General features: G+C 41.3%; 1 protein-coding gene across 4 annotated transcripts in view; it reads left to right on the top strand.

The window, feature by feature from the left end:
* Positions 1 to 27,451, top strand: part of FBXW2 (F-box and WD repeat domain containing 2) — a 127,086-nt gene that overhangs the window by 10,749 nt on the left and 88,886 nt on the right. For 2 of the 4 annotated variants that reach the window (XM_078603446.1, XM_078603445.1), the window contains exons 2-3: positions 1,500 to 1,782; positions 3,767 to 3,995. In XM_078603446.1, coding sequence (XP_078459572.1) covers positions 1,516 to 1,782; positions 3,767 to 3,995 — 496 coding nt within the window. In that variant the 5' untranslated portion in view covers positions 1,500 to 1,515. Of the gene's footprint in view, positions 1 to 1,366; positions 1,783 to 3,766; positions 3,996 to 27,451 lie in introns of those variants that run through there. The other 2 variants (XM_078603444.1, XM_078603443.1) reach the window with 1 other exon arrangement.

Raw genomic sequence — 27,451 nt, 5'->3', positions numbered from 1 at the left:
TCGTTTTGGCGGGAATCTGCGGGGCGACCTTGTAAAATGTCCCCCACCGTCCCCGCTCCTCCCGACGAGCTGATCTCCGCCAAGATGGACGCGGCGGCGAGCAGCAGCTCCGCCAGTCGGGAGTGCGCCTCACGAAGCCCGGCGTCTGTCCCCGGTCGCTCGGCCGGCGCCGTCGACGGACCCTGCAGCGTGGGCAAGTCCTCTTCCTCACCCCCCGCCACCAGCGGCCCCGAGTCGTCCAGGTCTTCCTCGCGGTCAATCCCGTGGGTCCTACGGGTCTTCCTCGTCTCCATACTTGGAAGCCCGTTTCACTTCTGACGCCAGATGAAGTATTGGAAAATGACGGCAGGAAACTCCTTGACGGGAACACACTTCTTTTATTAAATCTTGACTTGTAACAATACAACGCGTGGCCTCTCTTCTTCACAATGCGCTTCTCTTGACTCTGGATTCTGTGCTGCCGGCTCTCTGTGCCTCGTGTAGACTCCGCGCCTCGGCTACACTCCTCTCTCGCCTCGTGTAGACTCTGCGCCTCTGCTACACTCTCCACTCGCCTCGTGTAGACTTTGCATCTCTCTCTCTGGCTACACCGTATGCATACTCGGCTCGTGTAGACCTTCCTCTCTCGCTGGCTACACCGTATGCATACTCGGCTCGTGTAGACCGTTCTCTCTCGCTGGCTACACACTATACATTACTCAGCTCGTGTAGACCGTTCTCTCTCGCTGGCTACACACTATACATTACTCAGCTCGTGTAGACCGTTCTCTCTCGCTGGCTACACGCTATACATTACTCAGCTCGTGTAGACCGTTCTCTCTCGCTGGCTACACACTATACATTACTCAGCTCGTGTAGACCGTTCTCTCTCGCTGGCTACACACTATACATTACTCAGCTCGTGTAGACCGTTCTCTCTCGCTGGCTACACACTTATACCTTACTCTCCTCTACTCTCCATTACTCTCCTCTCCGGGCTCTATCTCTGCACCTTCGTCTTCATTCTTAGATGGTTCCACTTCTGCCCCTGCTCCTCTGTGCATCACCTTATATACCCCTTCTTCCCGGGAGACGGAGCGGATGCGGACCTCCACGTCGGCACCGCTCCTCAGTTACCCAATCCCCACGCGCTATCCCTACGATCCGGTTCCGCTCAGCGCGTGTTTCCACTCCCCGACCAATCACACCGCGCTGCTACCCGATCACTCCCTCTGCGCGCGTCACCGGCACACAGCCAATCAGCAGCACTACCCCCACCCGCGCACTGACGCCTGCTCCTCCCCGTCAGCGCGCGTCACCACACACACACCCGTACATACGCGCTGGCACACGACATATACACCCAGCGCGTATCACCACTACATATGTATGTTTAACTTTTTTCGCACCCGTGCGTAGCCAAACGTACTTATTTGGAGGTACCCACACGGCTGACTTATATTTCGTCGTGAGAGCCGGGAAATACATTGTGACTGCCACATGGTGTGTGTATCTTACAGTGATGTGGGCCGTGTTATGGAGGGGTGCGAGTTTGAGTCGTGGCTGCAGCAGGTGTCGCGGGGCTTCGTGTCGCTGTCGGACGGGCAGCGCAACGCTGTTCTGGACGTCCTCATTGCCAGCAGCGGCCCCACGCAACTGCGGCACCTGTCGACGCAGCTCGAGTCACTGCTGAAGCGTGACTTCCTGCGCCTGCTGCCGCTGGAGCTCAGCTTTCACCTGCTCAAATGGCTGGACCCCAGGAGCCTGCTCACGTGCTGCCTAGTGTGCCGCTCGTGGAATAAGGTCGCTGCGTAAGGCCCTCTGTAGGGGCGTTTATGCTGGGGTGGCCATCCCCGCTTTTTCCGTCGTTCTCGCTGAGCTCTGTGTTGCATGCTGTCATATATCCATATCTTTTTCTAGATTTGAAGCTTTCGTGACTGCAAGGATTCATGCTCTTAGCTTTTTCGGTAAAGTCACGTAAATAAAAAATGAAATTAAAATTAATTTTAATTTCATTTTTTACGTGACTTGGCCGAAAAAACTAAGAGTATATATCCATATCCACACTGGTGCACGATTCACACCATACTTTGGCCCTTAACCCTTTACCATTCCGAGAAGACTGCAAGCTGCAGGGTCCGTCCCATTCATCGCTGAATTTCGGAATGCACAAGTGGTTCAGCGTTAAATTTATTTCGAGAGGCATAGCTCCATTGTTTTTAAAGACGTTGTACTCACTGCAGAGAACTGTAGTGACACGACCGCACTATGATAGCTGGCGCTAAACTGTGCTACATGGCCTACATGGCATTGCGGGAACCTCAGTACTGATAAAGTTATTTTATTTTATTTTTTCTTCTGGTTCTGTTTTGATGATGTACACATGTCATCACAACGGAATTTGAAGAAAAACTGATGATGTGATACTCCTAGGAGCTATATTGCTCCACCAAAAATGTACTGCTATAAAATTATATTGCAAATCTTGTTATTCTTTTGCCATTCATTACATGAACAAGCAGTGTTTAATATTATTTGCATGCCCTTCAGGTGTAGGATGGTGTAGTGACTTTGGAAAAAATATAATTGTTACATTTGAATCAAATGGATGATTATAAAAAAAAGAATGAGCATGTAAAATATGCTAACAATCAGTATTGTTTTTGGAAACGTTTATCATTGCGATAGATATGCCAGATTTTTTTTTATGGAACATAGTTTTTGAATATCTCTGAGCTGGCATGTCCCTGTAGATAGCACCCTGTAGTTTTCGAAACAATGGACATCGAAAAGTCAACTTTTTACGAGGACATGGTAGAAAGTAAAGTAATAAAAAGGTAAAGTAATAAAAAGGAAAGGGATTTATTAATCCCTAGTGATGTAACAATTCACTGTCTCCTTGATCATATTTGAGTATACTAATTTGAAAGGCGCTGTATAAAACTTAGTTTATTATATTTATTTTAATGATTCCAGGACAGGATTTGATTTACAAATCAGTTTTGTGTATAGAGAATCACATTGGCTGCATGTTTTTCGTGAACCAATAATCTACACTTAAGTATTGTAACAAAACACCTCTTTAATGCACAAAGGCATTGTGAGTGTAACAAATTAAGTCTAATTCATTACATCCCCGTTGGACATATGTGCTCCAAAGAATATTGCATATATACAGTATATGTAAATGTAGAGCCTGTTTTATCAGTCCACTACCTCATGAGGGCCTCTTCACGCCGTGCAGGTTGTAAAAGTTATTTATATTTTGTATATTGGTTAATAATCATGGTGCTAAAAAAAGGTGACATGTTTATCCATTTTTGTTGTGCTCATAAAGTTTGTTATTCTCAGCCATCAGACGCATCACACTTATGACCCAGTGTGTGACACTCCAGTCACTATAAGAATAGGTTTTTCCCCCTTTTTCTGGCAACAAAACTGAAACCTTCTTACAAGGCATCATGTCTGCATTAACCACAATACTTGTGGTCAGAATGCAAACAAAACACATACTCTGATAATTTATGCATTGTCCTTGAAACTGATTGGTCCACACCAGAGACAGCTTTCTTTTGAGCCTCGTCTCAAACGGTGTTAGACCAGAGGATGCCAAAAGGCGTAAAACTCAAAGACAATGCACGATCAGAGTAATGAGAGCTCGGGGGGAACATCTACATCATGGAACCTCCTTTGCCAGTACCAAAATATAAGAATAAGTTTTTCCCCTTTTCTCTGGCAACAAAACTCCAGTCACTATCTTTAAGTCATGCCACCATATCTCTTACAGGTGGTGAACGGCTGTAGCGAAGTGTGGCTATCTGCATGTCGTGAGCTGGGCTGGCGAGTTCCGGATGAGTGCAGCACGCAGGATGGCCGCCACTGGAAGTGCGCCTACATCCAGGCCAACCGGCGGCTGCGTCAACTGCGAAAGCAGCAGGCCTTTGAAACCTCCTCGCTTCTGGGACACAGTGCGCGTGTCTATGCCCTCTACTACAAAGATGGTCTACTGTGCACAGGTAAACTAAACTAATGACTATAACCATGTTTGATTTTACCAGGTAAGGCCCACTGAGCTACATAGCGCTTTTTTAGAAGAGACCTGGCTATAAATTATAGCCCAACGAAGTGGCTTATTACGTAGGAATTTTAGCAGCCAAATACTCTAAAAACAAGAAGACCCGGAGAAAAAAAACATGACCACAGAAGAACATGAGAACTCAAAATATACAGGCATCGGGGTCAGGATCAAACTCTCGACCTGCATACCAGGCGAGGGAGTTAACATCTTGTGACCTTGGCATCACAAAAGTCACAGGGCCTTCATGAGGCGACCAGATGTATTGATGTGGCTGACCAGACTTGCTTTAAGGAAGGCTCTCCCATTGCCTGGAAGCTTTTGTGAAAATCTTGATTTTCTTTCTCAGTTTAAGATTTGATGGCCTCGTGCTCAATTCACGGTATGTGTAAAGGGTGGGCCTACCTGAGTTGTGGGTAGGACTAGCAGAGTAGTTGGTGGGGCCGATGATCGGTAGGGTGGCCAATAGAATGGGTGAGGCCACTGGGCAGGGATAGTAATTGAGTGGGTGTGACCAGGTAAAATTGGGTGGGGCTGAACGAGGGAGGACTGTGAGCTCAACCATGTGTCCTGATTCAACCTCGTAAATTTGTTAGCCTAAGGTCTTCATGCTTGGATATTTATGGTGCTCTTTTGGCAGGCTTGAGATTTGTTGTGGGACCAGTTGCTTCAACAACTACTCAGCTGTGTTTCCATTAAAATATAAGAACAATAACTAATTTGAATCAAACTTGCCATGAATGTATAAGTTGAGAAATTTCCAATCGGAGTTGTCTCTTTCATCGTAGTTTCTTGACTCGATCTTTATGAACGTTGTCACGTGTGCCTTATTCTTTTTATTCCCGGCATCTTAAAGACATTAAATTAAAACAATGTAAAGGATCTGTATATTTTTTTACCAGGTTATGAGTGTGACATTTTTTTGAAGACCATATCAATAATTATAGATGCTGCGGTGTTATATTTAGCACCTGGTTAGACTTGGAATTGAGAGATTCCCTGTTTGATTGGACCTTCTCGTGCCGCAGTTGAAACCATGCGCATGTTTTTACTGTTAGGAACCTCATGGTTACACCAACCCACGGGATTATTTTGTCCGTCCGTCGTGCAGTGAGGGGCTGGGTGTGGAGGGAGGGGAGGGTGGGGAGTGGCTGGGTGGGGTGGGGAGGGGCTGGGTAGGGAGGGTAGGGCTGGGTAGGGCTGGGTGGGGAGGGTAAGGCTGGGTGGGGAAGGTAGGGCTAGGTGGGGGGTGGGAGGGGTGGGGCTGGGTGGGGTGTGGGAGGGGTGGGGCTGGGTGGGGCTGGGTGGGGGGTGGGAGGGGTGGGGCTGGGTGGGGAGGGGCTGGTCACCCCGTGGTGCCCTTATAAAACTCAACGTTTAACCTACTCACGCCGGCTTGTGCCCGCCCTCACAGTCGGCCATATTTGCGGAATACACCACGCTCCCGTTGGCCCTGGCCATTGACCGAGCAACCCAACGTTCTTACCAGCTCCCTCGGCAGGAATGTGTTTCAACCTCTTCTCCTCTGTCCACCCAGCAGTATAAATGGGTATATCGCAGTTCGGTGATTGGCACGTTGCATGTGGTGGGATTGAGTATGGGTATTCCTACTTTTTCCAATGTTTCACCAGCATGGTAGATGAAGCAAATTACCCCCTCGTATGTATGTATGTATGTTGAACTTCTTTCACACCGTATGTAGCCAGTTGTGCTAATCGGATGTGTTGGTCTCTTGAGTTCCCTATAATGGAGGCCTTTTTGCCAGCATTGCCATGAGCATGCTGGCATGCAGGGCTATCTGCACATTTATCTTTGAATGATTTTCTCTGTCATGCTATTCTAGTTGGTCAATCTGATATCCAGCATTGAGGTTGATACGCCGAATTATCAGGTAAAAACGTAAATATATAAAAATCGATCTTATTCACATGAACTGCACTTCATAAGCTTCCAAATGACATGTTGTTCATTGGAGTTGGTAGAGCGGTCTCAGAGTTTTCTGGACAAACTGATGAGCAGTTTTGTAGATTAATGAATGTAATTTACGCATGCAGTGTATGTATTTTTTATAACTGCTTACTCTGCGTCGGCGGTTCTCAAACTATTTCACTTATCCAACAGTAGTTCAGCCTTTCACGTTTACCAGTTTCTTCTGTGTACGTGTTAAATAACATGCATCATTTGCCTCTACATTTATAATACATTTGTAAGTTCTAGATTTGAAGCTTTCGTGACTGCAAGGATTCATATTCTTAGGTTTTTTCGGTAAAGTCACGTAGGTAAAAAATTAAAATTAATAAAAGTAAAATAAAAATAAAATAAAATAAAAATCACGACGTTTCGGAGGCAACACAATTTTTAAGTTGCATTCTGGGACAGGATGTCAAAATCCAACCCTCGAGAATCTTTGCGATAGGAGTCATATATAAATGTTAGACGTGATGAGTCATTCATATTTCAACATTAAAAGTGACGAGTGAGGTAGGATATATATTATCCTCTAAAAAAATAAAAATCGATGTTTATTCTTCAGTCCGCTTCGGCATGGTTTTATCAGGTGGAACCATAAACCAGAAAACATAAGCACAGTATAATATAATCCGCTTGATGGCATTTGGAAGTAAATATTGACGGCACGTATATAGATTATCTTTTGGAAAAATGCATTTAAAAACATCTGCTACAGCTTTCAGATTTGCCCTTGAGGTCAATGCTATTAAGTAGTGCTGCTGTTTATTACAATCCAGCATTGCATGCATGTTCAGTCCAATTTTAAATGCCTAAGTTACATATGGTGCAAACATTAAATGTCATTTCAATTTGCTCTGAGGCGGAATATCAAAGTTGTTTGTTTGGCCCTGTAGTCTTTAATTCAAATACTTTTGTTCATTTGCACTCGCTCAAAGAAATGTCAGATGTCAAAACATCTTGTTTTGTGATTAGCATTTTTATTGATACATGTTAAAACGTCGGCTTATTTCCATAAATACAGGTACATCGCTATTAGCAGAGTTAATCGTCAGACCAGCAGAGGGCAGTGTTTGATAACGAATTCGGCAATACACGTATTCCGATTTATAGAAAGGGATGCATTCTTAAAAAAACATGTGATGGGAATGGATTTTCGCATTAATTTGGCACAAGAAATTAGGGATGTCTTTTGGACAGTCATTCCAACTCTACTGCTAATCTACAAATATAGAAATATATCACTTTTTTACAATACAAAAATTGTAAAGAACATAAACATTAAACTATAGAATAATATTTTGATTTAAAGCTTTCGTGACTGCAGGGATTCATATTCTTGGTTCTTTCGGTAAAGTCACGTAGAAGGAAAACAATAAAATAATAAAAATATAAAAAAAATTAAATTCTCACGACGTTTCGACTGCAACACAAGCAATCATCATCAGGTGGGAAGTCCACATCAAGAAAATTTGTGGATTTGTGGATTTCACACCTGATGATGATTGCTTGTGTTGCAGTGGAAACGTCGTGGGAATTTTATTGTTTTATATTTTTATTATTTTATTGTTTCCCTTCTACGTGACTTTACCGAAAGAACCAAGAATATAGAATAATAATTATTTTAAAACAAAAATAAATAACCCTGTCAGGGAACTCACGTCACAGGTGATGTGCAAGCATTACTGTTGCACTCTAGGGATGCCATGACACTGTCGTGGATGGATAACGCAGCCTCCCGGGTGGTCATTGTTTGATCTCATGGCGTGTGCTCTGTGTAATTTCGTTCATGCTGAAATTCGATTTCGTGAATCGACAAGTGTCCACAATTTGTCAATTGCATTTACACAAAAGTTTGTAAAACCGAACGTTTGTAAATCGAGGGATACCTGTACAGGTAGCCTTCGCCTTAAGTCAGTTTGAATTATGTCGATCCCCACTTACGGCAAGTCGCCAATTTCCACCCGTGTTATGACTTGTGTCGGTTGGAACCCACACTTAGGGCACGACGCTGATTCAGGCGCTGGTTCTGCACACAAACAAATATACAGTACGTTGCTTACTTAGTGTGCCTCCCGATGTGCTCCGGTGTGAAACCTCTCTGCATCCTTAGTGACTTTTCAGCATTTTTCTATTAATTTAATCCTTAAAAATTACTGATAAAAGCAAAGGTCAGTGCTCTAGCAATGGTGCTGAAAAGAAATGTAGAAGAAAGGCCACGACTGTAATCAGTCCAAATAAGCCAGAAATCAGCAAGAATCGGGTTAAGAACTTTATAAACACTATTATTGTAGCTTTAAATCGAAAAAAAAAACTATTATTGTACTTTATATATTATTCGTGGTTGTGTTCATATCTCGTTGCATATCGGACCCTTGGTCAGGAATGTAACCACCGAGTATGTAGTTTATCTCTGAAAATCGGTCTCGACTTACGGCACATTTTATTGGAACGTAACCTGACCAAAGGCTTGAGGAGTGCCCGCAGTAGTTAAATTCAGTAAACTAAAGAAAGCCATGCAAACACCCTTATTCTCCTGCACATATCCCCTGACCGCACACAACAAAACTGTCTCCGACAGAGCCAACCGGTTTTGTCTTACTCGTTGAAGTGTACAAGTAATAACTGACAAATTTTGCATCAAATCTCACATTTTTATCGGATCAAACGATGCTTGTGACACGTTGGCTGTTACAGCATGTATGTACAGTAAAACCTTGGATTGCGAGTAACTTGGTCTGCGAGTGTTTCGCAAGACGAGCAAATTTTTTATATAAATATTAATTTGATAAACGAGCGAGGTCTTGCAATACGAGTAGTACGTGTATACGATTTGTCTGCCGAGTGTCACGTGATCACAACTGATATACGAGTGCTTTGATATACGAGTGCTTTGGATTACAAACACGTTTCCGGAACGAATTATGCTCGCAATCCAAGGTTTTACTGTAGTTTTGTACTCCTGTGTCCATATGCGCGAACGTGTTTGTATGCATCACTGTAATGTATCTATTTATATTATTTTATTATTTCCCTTCTACGTGACTTTACCGAAAGAACAAACAAGATGAATCCCTGCAGTCACGAACGCTTTAAATCGAAATGTATCTATTTATAATTCTGTGGTATCATTTGAACTTGCTGTCTGTACCAGATATTCACGTTTGTAACTTTATACAGAAGTCGTATGGCTATGGTTGTACATACTATATTTGTGACTGAATCGGATTATATTCTGATTAATATGAGGTATAAAGTTGCAGGTATTGCCTTTGTACAAACAGGACATTTTCTCAGAAGCCGGACTCATTTTTCAGGGGCAAGGGAGCCTTTCCATAAATAATTTAATCACTACAAAATTACTGCATGTAATTAACATCCAACACATTTAATTAACGCGTAATGACATTAATAGTCACAATTTAATATATCAATTTTATAGCCATAAGAAAATCACTGCCGTACAGTTTAACCTGGGTCACTTGCCATCATGATGAAGCGGAGGCGGACAGCTCAGAGGTTCACTGCTTGTGAAACGCTGAAGCGCTTTTCCATTTCACTGATGACTGTATCTGTTCATTTGTAAAATAGATGAAAAAACAAAGGAGCGTGTTTGTGACTGAGGTGCTCAACGGAATTGCTTAACCAATTCTGCCGCCATTGTAAGGTGATGACTGTGCTCTTTTTGCTTTTAACATGAACAATTTAAATGTACGTTTTTCATTAGATAAGCATTTTAAAACAACTTTCATGTTTTTCATTTATATTGAACTAGCGGGAAGTACCCGGCGTTGCCTGGGTCAAAAACATATTTCAAACCCTACTCTTAAAAATCTAACAGTAGTACATCCTGACTGTGATGGTACCTGCTATGATTACAGCAGTGCATACCGACTATGGTGGTACGTGCTATCACTACAGTAGTACATGTTGACTCTATAGCAGTATTTATCGACTCTATAGCACACAGTACTCACCTGACTAGAGTGGCGTGGTGAGGCCTAGTCCCGTGCAGAGCTTCCGGCCTCGCCTAGATTGTCCAGCCGGCCGAGGTGGCACCTTGGCAGGCTGGGGCTAAGCTGCTACTGCTGACCCCCCGCCCGCCACGATCTCCCCGGCCGCTGTGCAGTAATATCTACGGCCTATAGTGGTAGCATCTCGAGACTGTATAGTAGTAACTGCACGCATCGGGGTGGGGGGGACATCACGCAGTGAATAATTTACCTGAGCATTTAGTGTATTTTTCTAGCATTTTTAACGCGAATGAAAATAACCCCCTCACTCCCGAAGGCGTGCGACTTGGCATGAGCCGTCGTCCCCGCCAAAGGCGCGCGAGTTGGTATGGTCGTGCACGCGTCATAAATAATTAAATAGAAAGCGCGCAAAAATCGCACTATACCGCTAATGAAACTAATTTAAAGTTGACGGATGTGAAAAAGGAATAGCACTTGCTCACGGCGTGGCTTACGGCGTGGTACCTGGCTATATTTATTTTGCGTAAACCCCACCGTTGGAGAGCCAAATTCTTTGCAAGCGCGCGAACACACACAAACCCCGCCACAAACCCCGCCACAAATCCACAGATAAATTTTGACTTTTTTTATATATTTAGAAGATAATATAAGAAAAATTGTGTAATGTCATCACAAGACAACCCTAAGATAGGCCGATGAATGCAGATTAATTACCACTCGAACAGTGTCAAAAGTATTTTATATTTCTTACATTTTTTTAATTTTAAGGTAGCTTTTTTGGCTAAGCCTGAATTCCAGCTTACTCAAATATATTTTCCAGAGGTATTACTGTATGTGGTGGTGACATAACCATTGCGCTTGCGCGAGGCTCGTTGCAGTAGATTAGCTCACAGGAAGTCATGGGACAGACCCAGGTGCCACGGGTTGACTGACTGAGATGACTGGCAGATTCAGTACTTGTGCTCCTTATTTTGCCAAATTGCTGTGTTTTAGCTGCCCAACGATCTGCTTGTTGTTCGGGTCACTCCACTGTCCTCTGTTGTTTGTTGGAGGGCAACTGCCTCCCAACCGCCCAGTAGCATTCTTCACGAGCCTCCTCCATCGATGCTGATCTTGACATCACTGGTACTCATCATAGGCAAGTCGACTGAGGAGCTCCACATCCTGTTCTACTTAGCCTCTCTCTCCTCTAGTCCGTGCCACACCCATTTTGTCCCCTCTATCCGGCCAAACAGAAGCTGCTTGGACATGCAGGCCTCATGTCCCAGCCAACGCAGCTTTGACTGTCAGACGAGCTCACAGATGGAACTGTGTTCAGATCTTTCAAGGATCTGTGAAATCCTCGCACAATCCAGCCTGGTATATCTCAGGATGGATTGTAGGCAGGCCAACCTGAATATTTCAAACTGACACAGATGTTCTTTCAGAAAGTTCAACGTTTTGCAGGTGTAGAGAAGGGAGGGCCAAACTGGCCGAGAAGACCCGCAGCTTCGTATAGGGTGGCAGCACATGCACATACAGGACATAGTGTAGCACTGCATTATAACAACAGTTCATCGGTGGTGATGATACATTCCAATCGTTGTAATGTGATGCTGTTAGCTTTATACAGATTGGCAGCAGCTCCTGAATTCGATCACGGCCTGGCAGAAGATGTCACAAACGTGTGATGTGCATTATCGGCGTCGATTGAAATGCAATTCCTCACAACTCTATCTTGCTACAGTTTAAGTCTGCTGTGGTTTGGCAACAACTGCTCCCGACAGTTGTTGCCAAGGGAAAAATTGTGTTGTGTGTGCCTAACTTAAATGTTACTTATGTTTATGTATTTTTTAATTAAAAGCTTAAAATGTTCAATTATTAAAATTTCCGCACAATTACAATGTTAAATAAGAACATTTTCTTTGCGTTTCTTGTTTTTTTCCTGGATACTTAAAATGTGGGCTATTTGAGTCAGTATTTTTGCTGTAATTTAAATGTTGCAACTTTGACAAATGTATAAGTGAATACATCTATTTGTAAATTAGCTATTGTACAGTGCTCTCTTCGAAATTTAAGTAGTGAAACTCTTTTGTGGTGCCTTAATTGAGCTCCATCCCAGTGATGCAGTCAATATATTTTTTAATAAAATCTGTCAAAGATCAGCAACATTACTTATTAACTCAATGAGCCAGCCTTCGACTTTCATACCACACTTAAATTGCAGCTAACTGTTTGAATTAGATGATTGATATTGTTTCAATGTGAATGAAGTTACATTTATTGTCTATTCTTGATGTGGGCACCAAAGACAATACTAACTTATTCATTTCAATGCTCGTAAGTGGAATTATCTCTGCTGCAGAAACTCATGTTTATGTCACGAAACCTACGTTTTGCTCAGTGAGCACCCATGTTAAAGTGCTTAGAGCCACACTTAAGAGGATGGGCATTCATAAGTATGGATGGTACAGCCAGGGGCCGCACTGCTCAGGCGGTGTGCTCCGTGCCGTATGGTATCTTGAGCTGTTTATACACACAGGGCACCAGTGGTGTCCCGCAGCGTTGAGGCGAACTTGATGGCATCCACTGTGCTCGCACCGATGCGTCGACACCTGCGTCCATGGTGTGGGATTCAGACGGTGTTAATGTGAATTTGAAACGTTTTTTGTTCGTGTAGGCAGGCCCATCTGCTTATCGGGGGAAATACTGGTGCAAGGGCTGGCTTAAGGAATATTGAGCAATTACGGGGGTTAGAATTGTAAGGCCTTGAATGAGGTATCTTGCTGACAAAGGGGTTCCTTGCAGAGCTAAGCCTGTATCCATGCCTTGGCTTTGTAATTAAACTGAAGTGGGTGGGTTTTTCAATGCAAGCACATATTCTGGAGGAATACAAAATTATTACTGCTTTGAACTCCAATCTCAATGAATTTTTTATATATTTTGCTCATCAAAAGTGTATTTATTGTTTTGTCGAGGAGGTGTTAACACTGCCGTATAAGTATAATTTTTCAGAGATTTGAAACCGAGCTCTTAAATCACTCTTCACTCTGGCAGCTTCCGAGCTGCATATTGACACTTTCAGTCATCCCATTATTGAAATGAGAATACTACATTTGTAATTTGATAATTTTCTATATTAAATATAAGTATGGAAAAAACCTACACTGAAAATATGAGTAGTGAAAGTATTTTATGTGCTCAGACAATTCTTTGATCCTGTTGAAGCTGTGTGAGTGAATCACCGAGTGTTAACTGCCATCACGGGCAACGTGTTGTGACAATTTCATTGATGCAGTTTCATGAAACTTCTCTTCAAAGGCTATCAAGTAAACAACAAAAGTGTTCATGGATCATGAGGCACTTAGCCTTGAATCAGGAGATGATAACTAAGAATGGGAGTGTGCGCATGTCACCAATAGGTTGGCTAGTGTGTGCAGATCATGAAGCTTATAGGCAGTGTGTATGCACTAACAAGTTGACAAAAGAACATTACTTATTGGCCAGGGCACCCGTGCCAATGCAAGCCCGCAATGTCTCTCATGTCATTCAGTCGCCATTGTACTCCGTTTGATCAGGCTCACGAAAAGTTTTTTAAAATTTCATTTAGGCCACTCATTTTAACCGTTAAAACAGACAACACGTGACAGGCTTGGTAAGAGCTCAGCTCTTTGTAGAAGGTCCCAAACATGTACCATGTCATGCAGTGGTCCCTTTGTGTGTTTTTCAAAATCCCTGGGATTTTCAGAGTTGGCTGTTTGTTCACAGGCTGTGGCTTGTGCTTTGGAAGTGATTATTACTCATCAGTGAATATTAAACAAATAGTTTACAATGGAGACGGGCAAAGAGGTATACAACACATGTTTGTCCTACTGTTTGTCAGAATTACAATGTTGTTTATCTGTGGTTATGTCACGAGGAGATGGATGGTAAATAACAGCATGACCCCCTGTATTCTTGGAATAATGTTTTATCATTTTGGTAAATTTTGTCTGGACGTTTCCTCCTTGATTAGTAAGAATGTACTAAATCTAGATTAAAACTTCAAATCTAGATTAAGAATTTAATGATTCACCCTCCCCGCACCAATCTGGCAGTTTGATGAGTCATGATCCGAATAAATAATTTCAAGTTAATATTTTGTCTCCCTTTTGTCCAGTCTTGATTGTATATGTTAATCACAAGAGTGATGTGCATACTTTGTAAATAATAAATCTTAACTCGCATGATTCAATGTGTTTATCATGTGCTTTAGAATGGATTTTTTATTGATGAATCATTCCAAAATGATAAGAATTCGTTTCATAGTGGTAGTAACAACACCCTTATTTATTTTGTCTGCAGAGTTCGACTCGCCAGGCAAAACTCCAGCCCGTTCGTAGAGAAACGATTTAAACAGCTTTTAATTTCCACATTTCTGCTTTATTTGCTTAATTTGGAAACTAGATGGCAAGCAGAGATGAAACATGATTGAGGGTGACAATAAAGGGGACATGGAGACCTAAATATACTTCACATGTAATGTAAACATGGGTTGCAGATGATATCCATTCAGCTCTGGGAAATCCTACTTTTCTATAAAATAGTGACTAAGGAATAGCTAATATCAGTGCTTTTCACTTTACAGCACTAGCTGTTAAAACACTTTTTAGGTATGTATGGAACATAATATTGCTGAAAAGAATCTGATATCAGGTAACTGATAAGTATTGTAATCCATCTTCTTGGTTCTTTCGGTAAAGTCACGTAGAAGGCAAATAAAAAAAAACATAATAAAATACAATTCTCACGACATTTCGGCCACAACGCAAGCAGCCATCCTCAGGTGAAGAACAGGTCTGTCGGAAAGACAGCGTCTTATTATTTTATTATTTCCCTTCTACGTGACTTTACCAAAAGAACCAAGAAGATGAATCCCTGCAGTCATGAATGCTTTACATAGAAATAAAGTATTGTAATGTAATTGATTGCTTTAAAAAAGGTAAGCAATATTTACAAAGCCAGGTTGGATTGAAACTTCTACCATGCTGCTCAATAATACTACAGGTAGTCCTCTACTTACGATGGAGATGCGTTACGACGACCCATCGTAAGTCGAAAATATCGTCAGTCAAAGATGGCCTAGCCTACCCAGGAGTCTTAAAGAATGGTGATAATTTAGCAAAACAGAGCAATTTACAGTACCGTACTGTATAAACTATATACTGTATTTATTAATTACAATACTGTATTGCACAGTAAAATTTAAAGTAAAAAACATGGTAAATTCTTAGCCTACCTATATGAACTGCAATTTAAAAGAACGTGTTTGCAGGAAACAATCCTATCTGCTATAAAACAAACTTTTAACATGCATTGAATGTATCGTATCGTGGTAACCTTAAAATGAAATCGCTAAAGCTACGTATCATACATGCATTGAACGTATCGTAACGTATCATATTGTACTGTAATCACCAAGATTCTGTCCGTCGTCTGCATCGAAATATCGTAAGTCGGACCCTACCTGTACTTTCTGAATAATAATTTAATGTCGTTTGTTAATTGACGACTGGATGCAGGTCTCCCCCACACCCTGTCAGTCATGAGGGGTATTTGACCATGTTGGTGAAGGCGTGGCTTGGATAACACTCGCCTATAAAGTCATTCATGGCGAGAAATACAATTCGGATTGCTGGGTTTAAAATAGTCGGTGGAGCACTGTGCCACTGCTCCACCTCGCCATTAAGTCAGTCAATTAATACTGGGAGGAACCACCTGGTTCCACCAGCCCACAGGGGATTATTTTGTCTGTCTGTCCGTCGTGCATCCAAAAATTGGAGGGGTGGGGCTGGGTGGAGAGGGGAGGGTGGGGAGGGGCTGGGTGGGGGGTGGGAGGGGTGGGGAGGTGCTGGGAGGGTGGGTGGGGGGTGGGAGGGGTGGGACTGGGTGGGGAGGGGCTGGTCACCCCGTGGTGCCCTTATAAAACTCAACGTTTAACCTACTTACGCCGGCTTGTGCCCGCCCTCACAGTCGGCCATATTTGCGGAATACACCACGCCACCGTTGACCCTGGCCATTGACCGAGCAACCCAACGTTTCTACCAGCTCTCTCCGCAGGAATGTGTTTAATCTTAAGGTCTGAAATGCGCGATATGGCAGTAAAAGTCTGAAATAAGTGTTTCATGCGATGCATTCTAATCGAGTTGCATGCTTGTCATAATTCACTGGATGTACCCTATTTTTTTAGTCCTGCCATTTTATGCTAACCAGAGCCAAGTCTATAAATGGTGCTTAGTATGTCATACATGTTTATACGTTCTGTTGAGTAATTTGAGTAAATTTGCCCCAAACTCAAAATAATATATTAACACTGCGTCTGTCTTTAAACACACGTTTTCTTATTCAAATGATGACTCGTAAATACATGCCCGTGTTTTTCAGCAAACTCTTCCCACCATTGCACATTTCAGAGAAGTACATTGCATGATAATTATTCAGCTGGCTCTGCTGCAGACAAGTCACATATCAAGTGTCTGTGTAACGCTGCCTAAGCTTCTGTGATTCTCTCTTGTTTTGCTATATGCTCTGGGCTATTTGGACAAAGCCTAATGCATGATTCTTACTCACAACAAAGCACCGTTTTTTTGTTTTATAAATATGCTTGTTAAACTTGAGCTTGATTAAGAGCATAAATTGTTTCCTCTCAACCCTATTATGTGGACTTTTTTTTTTACAAACAAGAAGCTCATATATATTGGACATTTAAGCAATGCTCAAAAATGCTGTAAAATCACTTACACAGTTCTCATAAAATATTTATATTTTTAATAGGGCAATAGGTCATAATCCGTGGAAGACCATTCAAAGCACGGCTGCCTTTTGAATATAGAAATGTCAGCAAGCAACAGGAAAGTGCATTTGTAACTGATAAGACAACTGTGTCAAGACATTTCAGTTTCCTCACCATGCCATCATCACTGTTGACCTCAACTAAAACATATGGACAGTGTCAGTCCACACACTTAAGTCACATCTCAAGAATGAATCATTTAGAAATTCTTAACAATTATTTTAAACTTAATGTGTGTAAGGAACATTCCCAGGTGTGTGCGAGTGCAATGCTGCCCCATGATATCATCCATCTCTACACCATCTTTGCTGGCCATTTATGATGCACTCCAGACCCGAGAGGGTGTGTAATAGAAAGCAGGTCGCCTTTTTGAAAGTGCTCTGCTTCTCCCTTCTCTCCAGCTCTCTAATTAAACTCCCATAAAGACAAGGCATGCACCTGTTGAAAGTAGTTGATAACTTTTTACCCCTAGTATGGGGGAGCGTTCCCTCGTTATATCGTAGTCTGACATTTTCTAATCAGCCTGAATGGTTCCTGCTCTCTAGGCAATTCGGAACACTTGCCAGTTAGGTGGTGGGAATTCCTGGAGAAAGATGTGAAGAGCTGGAAGAAGCTCAATGAAAGAGCTTAATCTTAAGTTTGACCTCCAAGCCAGTTTTGTCAGGGAAGTGTGTGCCCTGACCTTCACAAAACCATATAAGCTGCAGCATACATTTCCAAGCAGGTCTATTTTTACATTGGGGAAAATGGTGTCTCCGTTACCCTTTGGTAGGAAGCCTTCGGAGTCGAAATTTACCACCTTGTGGAGCTTTGCGTGATAGAGCTGGTTCCCAGACTCCAAATGGGCTGGGGATTCTACCCCCAATATTTTCTGATGCCAAATGTGTCATGAAGGTTTTTGAGCAATCATGGGACTTGTGGGTCTAAACAAATGTATCACATGTTGAAAATTCAAGACAAAAACCGTGGTCTTGATTAGGAAGGCAGTGGCCCCTGCGTCACTTACTTCAGTGGATCTGAAGGATGCCTACTTGCACGTCCCGATGTTGTCTGATCACTGGACGTTTCTCAGACTCGTGGATGGGTGGCAGGACTGTGTTGCCTTTCGGACTGTTGATGGTCTCGAGTGCATTTAGCAAGTTCCATTTACCAAGTTCCTGGTGGTCTCATGGCTTCACTCACAGAGAAAGGTTTGTTTATCCTTGGTTCAGTGACATAGCCGAATGGTAGCATGTTTCCAACTTGTTGCAGAGGTTTACGGTTTGAACTCGGCAGTCAGCCTGGTTAATAACATAACGTACCTACGCGTCCTCTGTGTATTTACCATAAATATCTGCCGTCTGCTTCAGAATTGATGTTATAGATTCCGTGACTTTATTAGAAAAATAGTAGGCCGCATATACCGAGCGATGTTCCACATGACCTAGACAATTAATTGCTTGCAAATTACCTGATTGGTAAAGCCACAAGCAACATTGCCTCCTACTGGTAGACTATACTGATCCGGTAAACATAGCACCGTATGATAGCTTTTCACTATAAGATGGGCACGAATATCACCTGTGCAAATTATTATATTTGATTTTGACTTGCGTTGACAACATCTTAGTGAGGGCCAGATCCCAGTGAGAGTCTCAGTGCTCTTGGAGCAAGTATGGGTCATCGGTATACTAAAATGTCAACTGAGCCTGATGATCAAGATGATTTTCGTTTTGGTGGAAATTCTTTTGGAGCAGGGGTAGGCCCAGCTGTACCCAGATAGGTGCCAGAGCCTGCAAAGAAACTCCGAAGCATTATTGTACTGCAGGTACTTGTCGGCCGGCGATGCTTGGAACTCTGATCACGACAGGCAACGTGGTATAGTTCCTGTTTAGAATGAGACGGACTTATTGGTCTCTGCTGGACCAGTGGAATTCACTCGAACTTGCCTAGTCTCATCAGCAGCTTCCGAAGTCTCATCAGCAGGGTGTGACCAGTTAAATAAATGCTGCCAGGTTGTAGAATGTTTATACGCACGTGCCATCTATTAAAAATGCGGTGCAATTTGGCGCAAAACAACAGTGTTATACAAAACTTGTGCTGCCATGGGAAATTGTGGAGAATTAATTTAATTAAGTTCCGCATGAAAATATAACAACCACCTGAAGGCATTCTGTTCATGTTTGTCACCAGCACTTGTTTATAAAATAGATGCATCATAAAGTGTGCCAAACACTTTGTGATGGATGTATTTAATAGTGCTCTTTTTTTCTTCTGTTTTATGGTTTTTTGGGGAGAAGCGATGGTATGCTTGTTTTGTGCACTGCTCTACGGACTCTGTGACCCACGTTTGATTCCCAACTACAGTGAACATGAGTGATAGCTGAACTGGTCCTGCGCGCCTCCTTCACCAACCTGCACTAATAATATAATCAGTGTGGTGAAGACCGACAATGCACGGGGAGACCTTATACCCAGTAGTGGATTAGCAAATGACTACGCTTATGCAGTATAATTTATAGTTTATAATTTGTAGAATTCTTAAGTTACATATCTTAGATGTAAGAAAGTAGTTTATTGTGCTTTTATACTTAATGTTATGCATTTACATGTATAAATAGATAGCATAAACAATATTTGGCATTAAAAGGGGATAAGTGGTAACTGGATAAGTCAATATTGGATCTTGCAGAGATATTTGTTTTTAGGCATTTCAATCACTTGACTGCATATTAATGTCATCTGCAGTGGGATCTATGCATATAAACCAGAAACAACCCTATCAATGTCTCTGGGGGAAAAACTAGAAAGGAGCAAATCCATCTGTTCTCCATTAAACGTTAATGCAAAGCTTTTTGGTAAAAATAAACGTGCTCAATACTTCAAATAACTTTAAAATGTATTCAATCTGACAAGTCAGCCTTTGCTGCAAACAGTTGCAAGTGACATCCCATATTTCCCTAAAAAACATTTCTAGAGTCGAAAACAGAATTTTATTGTTTTAATTGTATTTGGAGTCTAGCTTATTTGATACCCCCAAGCATACAATCATGATATAATGAGTTTGAATGTTCTTTGTGGTTGACTTGACCTCTTATTTTGATTTAAAGCTTTCGTGACTGCAGGGATTCATATTCTTGGTTCTTTCGGTAAAGTCACGTAGAAGGGAAACAATAAAATAATAAAAATATTGTTATTGTTGTATATTTTTGTTATTTTATTGTTTCCCTTCTACGTGACTTTACCGCAAGAACCAAGAATATTTGACCTATAATGTCGATTATGAATGGTAAACTTACTTTGTGGTGAATGCCATTTAGTACAATGTCATCACCACCCCCGGGCAGTTTTGGCGCAATGTTGGTTTAACCCAGCACTGGAGGTGAGGGTTGGTGAATTACACGACAGTTGTGAAACTCCCTTCCTGGAGGTGTTGAGTTGCCATATCCTGATTTGCCAGGAGAAGGCAGTACAGCAAATGTGGACTCCACCTATTTCATCTGTATAGGATAGTGTTTGCCCCCCCCCCTTGCACTCGTGGGTATTTGCCGGGTGGTCTGGTGTCCTTCCACATGGAAGCACTAATTGTTGGCCAATAACAACTTAGACGACTGCAAAGCTTGGGCAATTGTTGGTGCTGGCTAACTGTCTGGTTGCCTTCCTGCTTGTCTGTGGTACATTGCGCCTCTGAGTCATCCTCTCTTCTAAGGCGAGCAATTACTGTGCGTTGTTACAAGTTGAAATTATTATTATGGATTTGCTATTGGCTTAGGGCTGCTAATGGAGATGATAACCACCTATCTCCTATGAAAGCATGTGGGACACTGGCTTTTAAAGTTTAATTGGTTTTTATATTCGTTGTATAAGTTGGGAAAATGAAATTAATAATTTAAACGTCTATGGCGACTTTCATGTATTCATGGGTCTCACAGTTTCCTTGTATCACATCTAATAATATTTAATTACCGTAATGTTTATTAAATGCGTATTTTACCATTATTCAGTCTGGTTTTCTGAGGTTCAAAAACAGGGCACTGCATACACTATCATGACTGCACTGTATATGTAATGCCAATGCAAACATTTATTTTTTTCTTTTAGATTTTGTAGTCATTTTCACGTCAAACTTTTGTAACTGCAGGAATTGATATTCTTTGGTTCTTTGGTAAAGTCACGTAGATAGAAAAAATTATAATAAAAGTAAATAAAGTAAAAACTTATATTTTTGGTGACCCTTGCCATACATAGCAGGGGTCACCAAAATTATTTCCAAAATCATAAACAAACACAAGATCCAGGTCCGATTTAACACTGCGTAACATTAGTGATCTGATCCCATCTGTGAAGGACAAGATTCCTGACATGCAATATCCCGGCGTCTACAAACTAAGCTGTGTCTGCGGCAGCAGTTACATTGGGGAAACTAAGCGACATGTCGCGGACTGTGTTCGTGAGCATGAGGCAGATTTGAAACACGGTAGGACCAACGCTTCAGCCATGGGTGATCATTATTTACATGCGGCTGGTTCACACGAAATAGATTTCTCTAAGATGATGGTACTTTGCAAGCCCACTGGCTATCATCAAAGATTCGTTCATGAAGCCATCCACATTTACAGACACAATTTCAACCGAGAGGATGGGTACAAACTCAGCAATCATTGGAAGGCCGTCATCAACCACTTTAAGTCATAACTTTTTTCTTGTCACCTGTTCCTTTCTTGTCACCTTCCGTGCTTCACCTTGGTTCTCTCTGACCCCAGGGCACATATGCCCCGTCCATTGCATTCTGGCACCAGAACGCTTGTGCCACGCCCATTTTTGAAACCTTTAAAAACAGTTGCCTTCAGTGGCCGAACCCTTTATCCTCCTGATGTCGATCGCTTGTGTTGTGATCAAAACGTCGTAGTTTTTATTTTATTTACTTTTATTATTATTTTTTCTATCTACGTGACTTTACCGAAAGGACCAAATAATATATTATTTTCGCACGCAATAATCAGCTACCTGTGCCATTTATTAAGGCTAGACTGTTGAAGTAACCTTTTAGTACTACACATTTTGTGCCTCTGTCGTGGCAGGTTTAACTTTAAAAAAAACTACAGTATTTCAAATATATATTTTGGTATTCAAGCAGTTGGTATAGTTAATGATTGACTACCCATAATCCACAAAGACAGGACATAATTATTGTGCTGTTTTGTTCTACTGCACTATGGTGTTCCTGCAGGGCTTTTGCCTTTACAATGGACAGCCCACCAGCATTTGTTTAATAGGGTACACTTGGTTGATGAGACTTATAAGGTGAAACTTGTCTAATTTTTGCTTGTTTAAACATGCTACTGAAAAAATATTGGTTGACAAATTCCAATGGCCCAAAATTTTATTTTATATTGGTGAGAGAGACCTTCATCATACCCCAAATCCACCAAGTACATAATGATTCTGAACAGAGCAACTGGTCTGTTTTATTTTGACATGTGATGTGCCCTTCGTAGTTATTTACACATTATCACAAATACGTAATCTATTTATAAGCGGTTATTATGTGGAGATTAAATATTTTAATGAAAGATGATTGTAAATGTTAGTTACGTTTATATCATTAGCACGATATTGATGTATAACACACAGTAACAATGCTTGTAAAAGTACAAGAAAATTGTGTTTTTCAAATAAATACTGATCCACTTTCACTTGCCATTCTACAACTGCTATAAATATATGTACATGCATTGGCGCAGATATTTGAGCAGGTGTAGTGTGCCGTGTCCTAGGAATGTGAGCTACTTCTGGATGAGGGCATTGGTTTTAGAACAGTTAGGCAAAGAGGGGTTAATCTGTCCCCAAGTTTCCCCAGAGCCTCCTATCCCCTGCAACCTTGGACTTGTGATATTGCACTTGTGAGCAGCCTGGGCGTGCTCTGTTTACTGATTGCTTTTAGTGTGGGAGTTATGACCAGGACGCACGCATGATTTATTGACTGCAGTGATAATGCACAGCATATAAAGGTGTAATTCCCACTTTTTTACCACCACTTCGCCTTCATGCTTGAGCTGTCAGGATCCTTGTAGTAGATTTTGTGGGGAAGAGATGGGCACGTTTGAGGGATATTAACACAATGGTTATTATCGTAACTTTAAGCAGTATTTTTTTTAGTTTGCACAGACTACTTTTAAATCAGTCCTGTTTGATGCACTGTCTATGCATATTAAATCAGAGGTTGAGTTCAAGTTAACGTGCGTTTTGCCGAGCTCGGGATGACTGCATTATGTATGCGATGCCAACTATGAGCGCTTCATTTTTGTATGAATATAGCCTGTCATGGAATGCACTGCAAAAATTTCAGGCTGCGAATCAGCAGGGAAGCAATTTGTTGTCTACTTGCAATGCACATGAATGGCAATTTAGAAAGAAAATTTTTTATTTTCCAGTAAATCCAATTAGAAATATATATTCTTGGTTATTTCGGTAAAGTCACGTAGAAGGGAAATAATAAAATAATACAAATATAAAACAATAAAAATTCTCACGTTTGTGCAAAAAAAAACGTGCTGATAATAATTTACAGCCCAAGCCATGTCCCCGTGTACAGCCATTTGTAAATCCTTTGCTGGTTGAGGCTCCCCATGCCATGTGGGTCGTGGGGTTATTTGACAATACTTCACACTCCTCAGTGCAGGTTCATGAAGGCGGGAACATATATGAACATTAGATGTTTCTGTTCTGTCCTCTGTTGTCCATCAAGTAGCCCCGCAATCTATAGGCTATAACACCTGCCATGCATGCAGGTTGGCCATCCAAGTACTAGCTACGCTCAAATATGCTTTGCTTCAAAGATGTGATGAGAAAGGGTGCATTCCGATGATTCGGTCATGAGCAACAGCCTTGCTTATATCATACCGTAGTAACCTATATTTGTAGTAATATTTCTTATAACCACCTCAAGAGGGACTCCCTAAAGCTCCTCCCCTAGGGGAGGCCGTTCTACCAGCAGTGAAATGAGCACGTAATTGCATGGCTGCACCTTAACATTTTACATTAAACTCTTCCCCTTTTCGTTAAACCCTTTGCTAAGGCATTATAAATATATGATTGTAATTATTTATTTTTGGGTCACAATAATTTCACCCATGAAGATTATGCAATGATGCACAATGTGTTTGTTTAAGGGTAGATCTCTGCATTAGACGCCTGCTTTAACGCATGTGAATTCATGTTTTCGAGCACATTCAGCTAATTCTAGTTGTTTCCTCCTGGAGTTAAGTATTGATTTTGTTCTGTAACGGTGATAAGTTCAATGTCAGGGGAAAAAAGTTTGCCAGACATTTATAAGTGCACAGGCGTTGTTTATTGCCACATAAAATGTGAAAACATGGCATTAATACAGGGGCTCCTGTCGATTCTAAACATGTACGGCATGTACACTAAACACGGGAATTGCTTTAAAAGTTGTATAATCTCCTGTAGATGTAGATGCCACTGGTTCTTCATGTTCTGCAGATGTAGATGCCACTGGTTCTTCATGTTCTGCAGATGTGGATGCCACTGGATCTTAATGTTTTGCAAAATTAGATGCTGATTCCCTTTGGTGCTCGTGTTTCCTCTACTCTCTTGAACCACCAAGAGATGTCTGCACAGTTGCCCTCTTCTCTTCTTCAATTAACTTGTAACAGGCATCATCTGAGTGAAAAGCACAGAGAATGTCGTAGTGAACTGCACAGCGACAACACAACAACAGGCAATGGCGGCTGTCTAGGCAGAAATGCTAGGAATGCTGGGTAATGACACCGAACAACCATTACATCTATTGCGCAGAGGTTGAACTGACGACTTTCAGTCCGAACAGGCAACTGAACATACAGACAGGTTTGTTAGTGTTTATGAAAGTTGGTGAGTCGAATGTTCGCAAGTAGAGGAGTCCCTGTAATGGGTATTTCATTCTTTATTAGACGTATCAAGTTTTTCCCCCACGATTTTCAATGGTCATGATTCGGAGTATAGCTTCTGTTGAAGTTGATCCGTACGTATATTGTTTGTATTTTCAATTTCATATCAGGCATTGATGGTGTTTGTCCTATTCGTTCTATTGGCCTTAGATAATGTATGCTTTTAATTTACAGAAATAATAATTAGTCTTAAACGTGCAATATGATGCATTTCGTCTAAGCGTAAGTATTTGAATCGCTTAATAATTACCTGCTTTTAAAATAATAATAACAAGAATTGTCACAACCCTGACAATACAATACATGTGAATTCACTTCCCCCCTTTTTTAAGTATACATTTTTTGGAATGAACCCTGCATAGGAGATAACCCTTTAAGTTTGATATCCTCATTGGATAATGGAGAACTTGGGACTGCCATTCTTTAGATCCAGGAAGTGTGTGTGCATCTCCTCGAAGCCACTCGTGCACAGAGCCAATCAATGTTGCCTCGTATTATGAAAATAGTCAGGGTATATCTTTTGTCTATTGTCGATAAATAAATGACAAAGAATAGGCGAGGCATATGAGGAGAAAAATGTGGAAAGATATATATTTTGTATCTTTTTGTGGTGCACGTTTCAACAGTTATTTAGATAGATTTTCAATACAGTAAAACCTTGGATTGTGAGTAACTTAATCTGCGAGTGTTTTGCAAGACGAGCACATTTTTTAAATAGATATTAATTTGATAAACGAGCGATGTCTTGCAATACGAGTACTGTAGTACGCACAGTATACGCTTTGTCTGCCGAGCGTCACGTGATCACAACTGAGCCAGTGGTTCTTCTCTCTCTCGCTGCGGGATTGTGGGTAATCGTCTCCCATGCTCGGTCTCAGTCGGCGTGCCTCACTCGTATAGTCAACATCTGTGCGAGCGTATACTGTGTACTATAGTGTTGTGACCACGTGTGTGTGCGTAAAGCATTTTTTTTAATTTTGTGTCCAAGTGCAGTGACTGTTCTGTAGTAACTGTACTGCAAGTGTAAGTCGTCCTACGCAATAACCCTCCTCTCCCCTCTCTCGTCTCCCTCACACCAGCCACGATTACATTTAATTAATTAATTTGATTACTTTATATTAAATTTAAATAATAAAAATGTAAAAATATATTTTGTATTAATCATTTTTATATGAATATAGTATTTTTGGGTTGTGGAACGAATCATCTGAGTTTCCATTATTTCTTATGGGGAAATTCGCTTTGATATACGAGTGCTTTGGATTACAAACACGTTTTCAGAACGAATTATGCTCGCAATCCAAGGTTTTAGTGTACTGCTATGTGCACGGCACAAACTGTAGGAGCCAGCTGCCCTGCAAGGTTATATTTACCAAGTGAGTGTTTGTGGCTACCCTGCTCCCATTGAGCATATCTAGGTCAAACTTCACTTGTATTTGCCGCATTAAATTAAAATAAAGGGGGTCTACTCACTTATTAACCTGAAACCATTTTGTTTTAATTTGCTTGGTGAGCACACCGTAAGAGAAACAACAAATTGTAAGTGGATATTCATTGCTAATGTTTGTATATCTTCCTAGTATGTCACAATTTATTAAATGATTTCCATCTTCCTTGTGGTATAGCTAAAATGCATTTGCCCTTAAGGCATGAAAGGAGATGGGTTCCCTTACTTTTTTTACATTTAGTGGTCCATATGCTGATCTCCCAAAATAATGGCTTGGTTGTTTTATGTAGCGACAGGTTTTATTCCTGGAAGTTCCCCCACCCCCCACCCCCCCACAATGGAAAGTACAGCTTCGAGCAGTCCTTGATAGTTTTAGTGTTTTGGCAGATTTGCTCTTAATAAGCCATTTTTCATGCTCGTTTTTATTTTTGATGAAGTGACAATTTGTGGCTCATCATATTTCTGAACATATAACTGTTGAGTAACTCAACAATTGTATTTCATAGAAAACCAAAATGAAAGTAATTTTCATGTAAAATGTTACATTACAATTCTACAGATTGTCCATGGTAATTGCAGAAATTAACAATCACAATAAATTCTGCAATCACCATGCTAATCTGTTAACATGCCTTCGCCAATTGAGAGCAGCTTTTTAATAGGATTTGCTGTGGAGACACAATCTGGAATGTTGTATTCGGGTGAGTGTGCCGTGTAACGCGTGTGTTCGAAAGCTCTTCCAACCTAAATACCCCATTTGTAGTTATGGCCTTTATATCTTTATAAAAAAAAAATCCTAACCCCTTTAGCATTTACCACGAGTGGAATTTTTTCCGTTTCCATGTGACCACTTGCCCTTTAACCACAGATGAATCAAATGTGTCAATTCAGAGCAAACATATGCATTAATTTAAAAAAATATATATTATTCTGGCCAAGATTTAGGGTGTACCAAATACAGATATGGCAGTGCTGAATGGTGCAAAATGTAATAAGTTTAGTTAGCAAATAGCAGTGAGATGGGGTCGTGCATTCTTGTAATCCACCAACTCGGAGGTTGGATTGTTGGATCATGTAAAGATGGGGCCTGCAGAAATTGTTCCACTTGCACGGTAATGAGATGCCATTAACAATGACATGAATATTGTATGTGTTAAGGTTTTAGGTGGTGCCAAAGACCTCTGCTGTTTTTTGTTTTAGCATGTAATCATTTCCTTTGTATTTGGAAATTCCAGCCGTTGTAACAACTTGTACAACTGAGTGCTCCCC

This window comes from Lampetra planeri, chromosome 20 (assembly GCF_965212315.1).
Source record: "Lampetra planeri chromosome 20, kcLamPlan1.2.h2, whole genome shotgun sequence".
Lineage (NCBI taxonomy): Eukaryota > Metazoa > Chordata > Hyperoartia > Petromyzontiformes > Petromyzontidae > Lampetra > Lampetra planeri.
The sequence above is the reverse complement of the archived record's forward strand: the minus strand, read 5'-3'. Positions and strand labels throughout refer to the sequence as shown.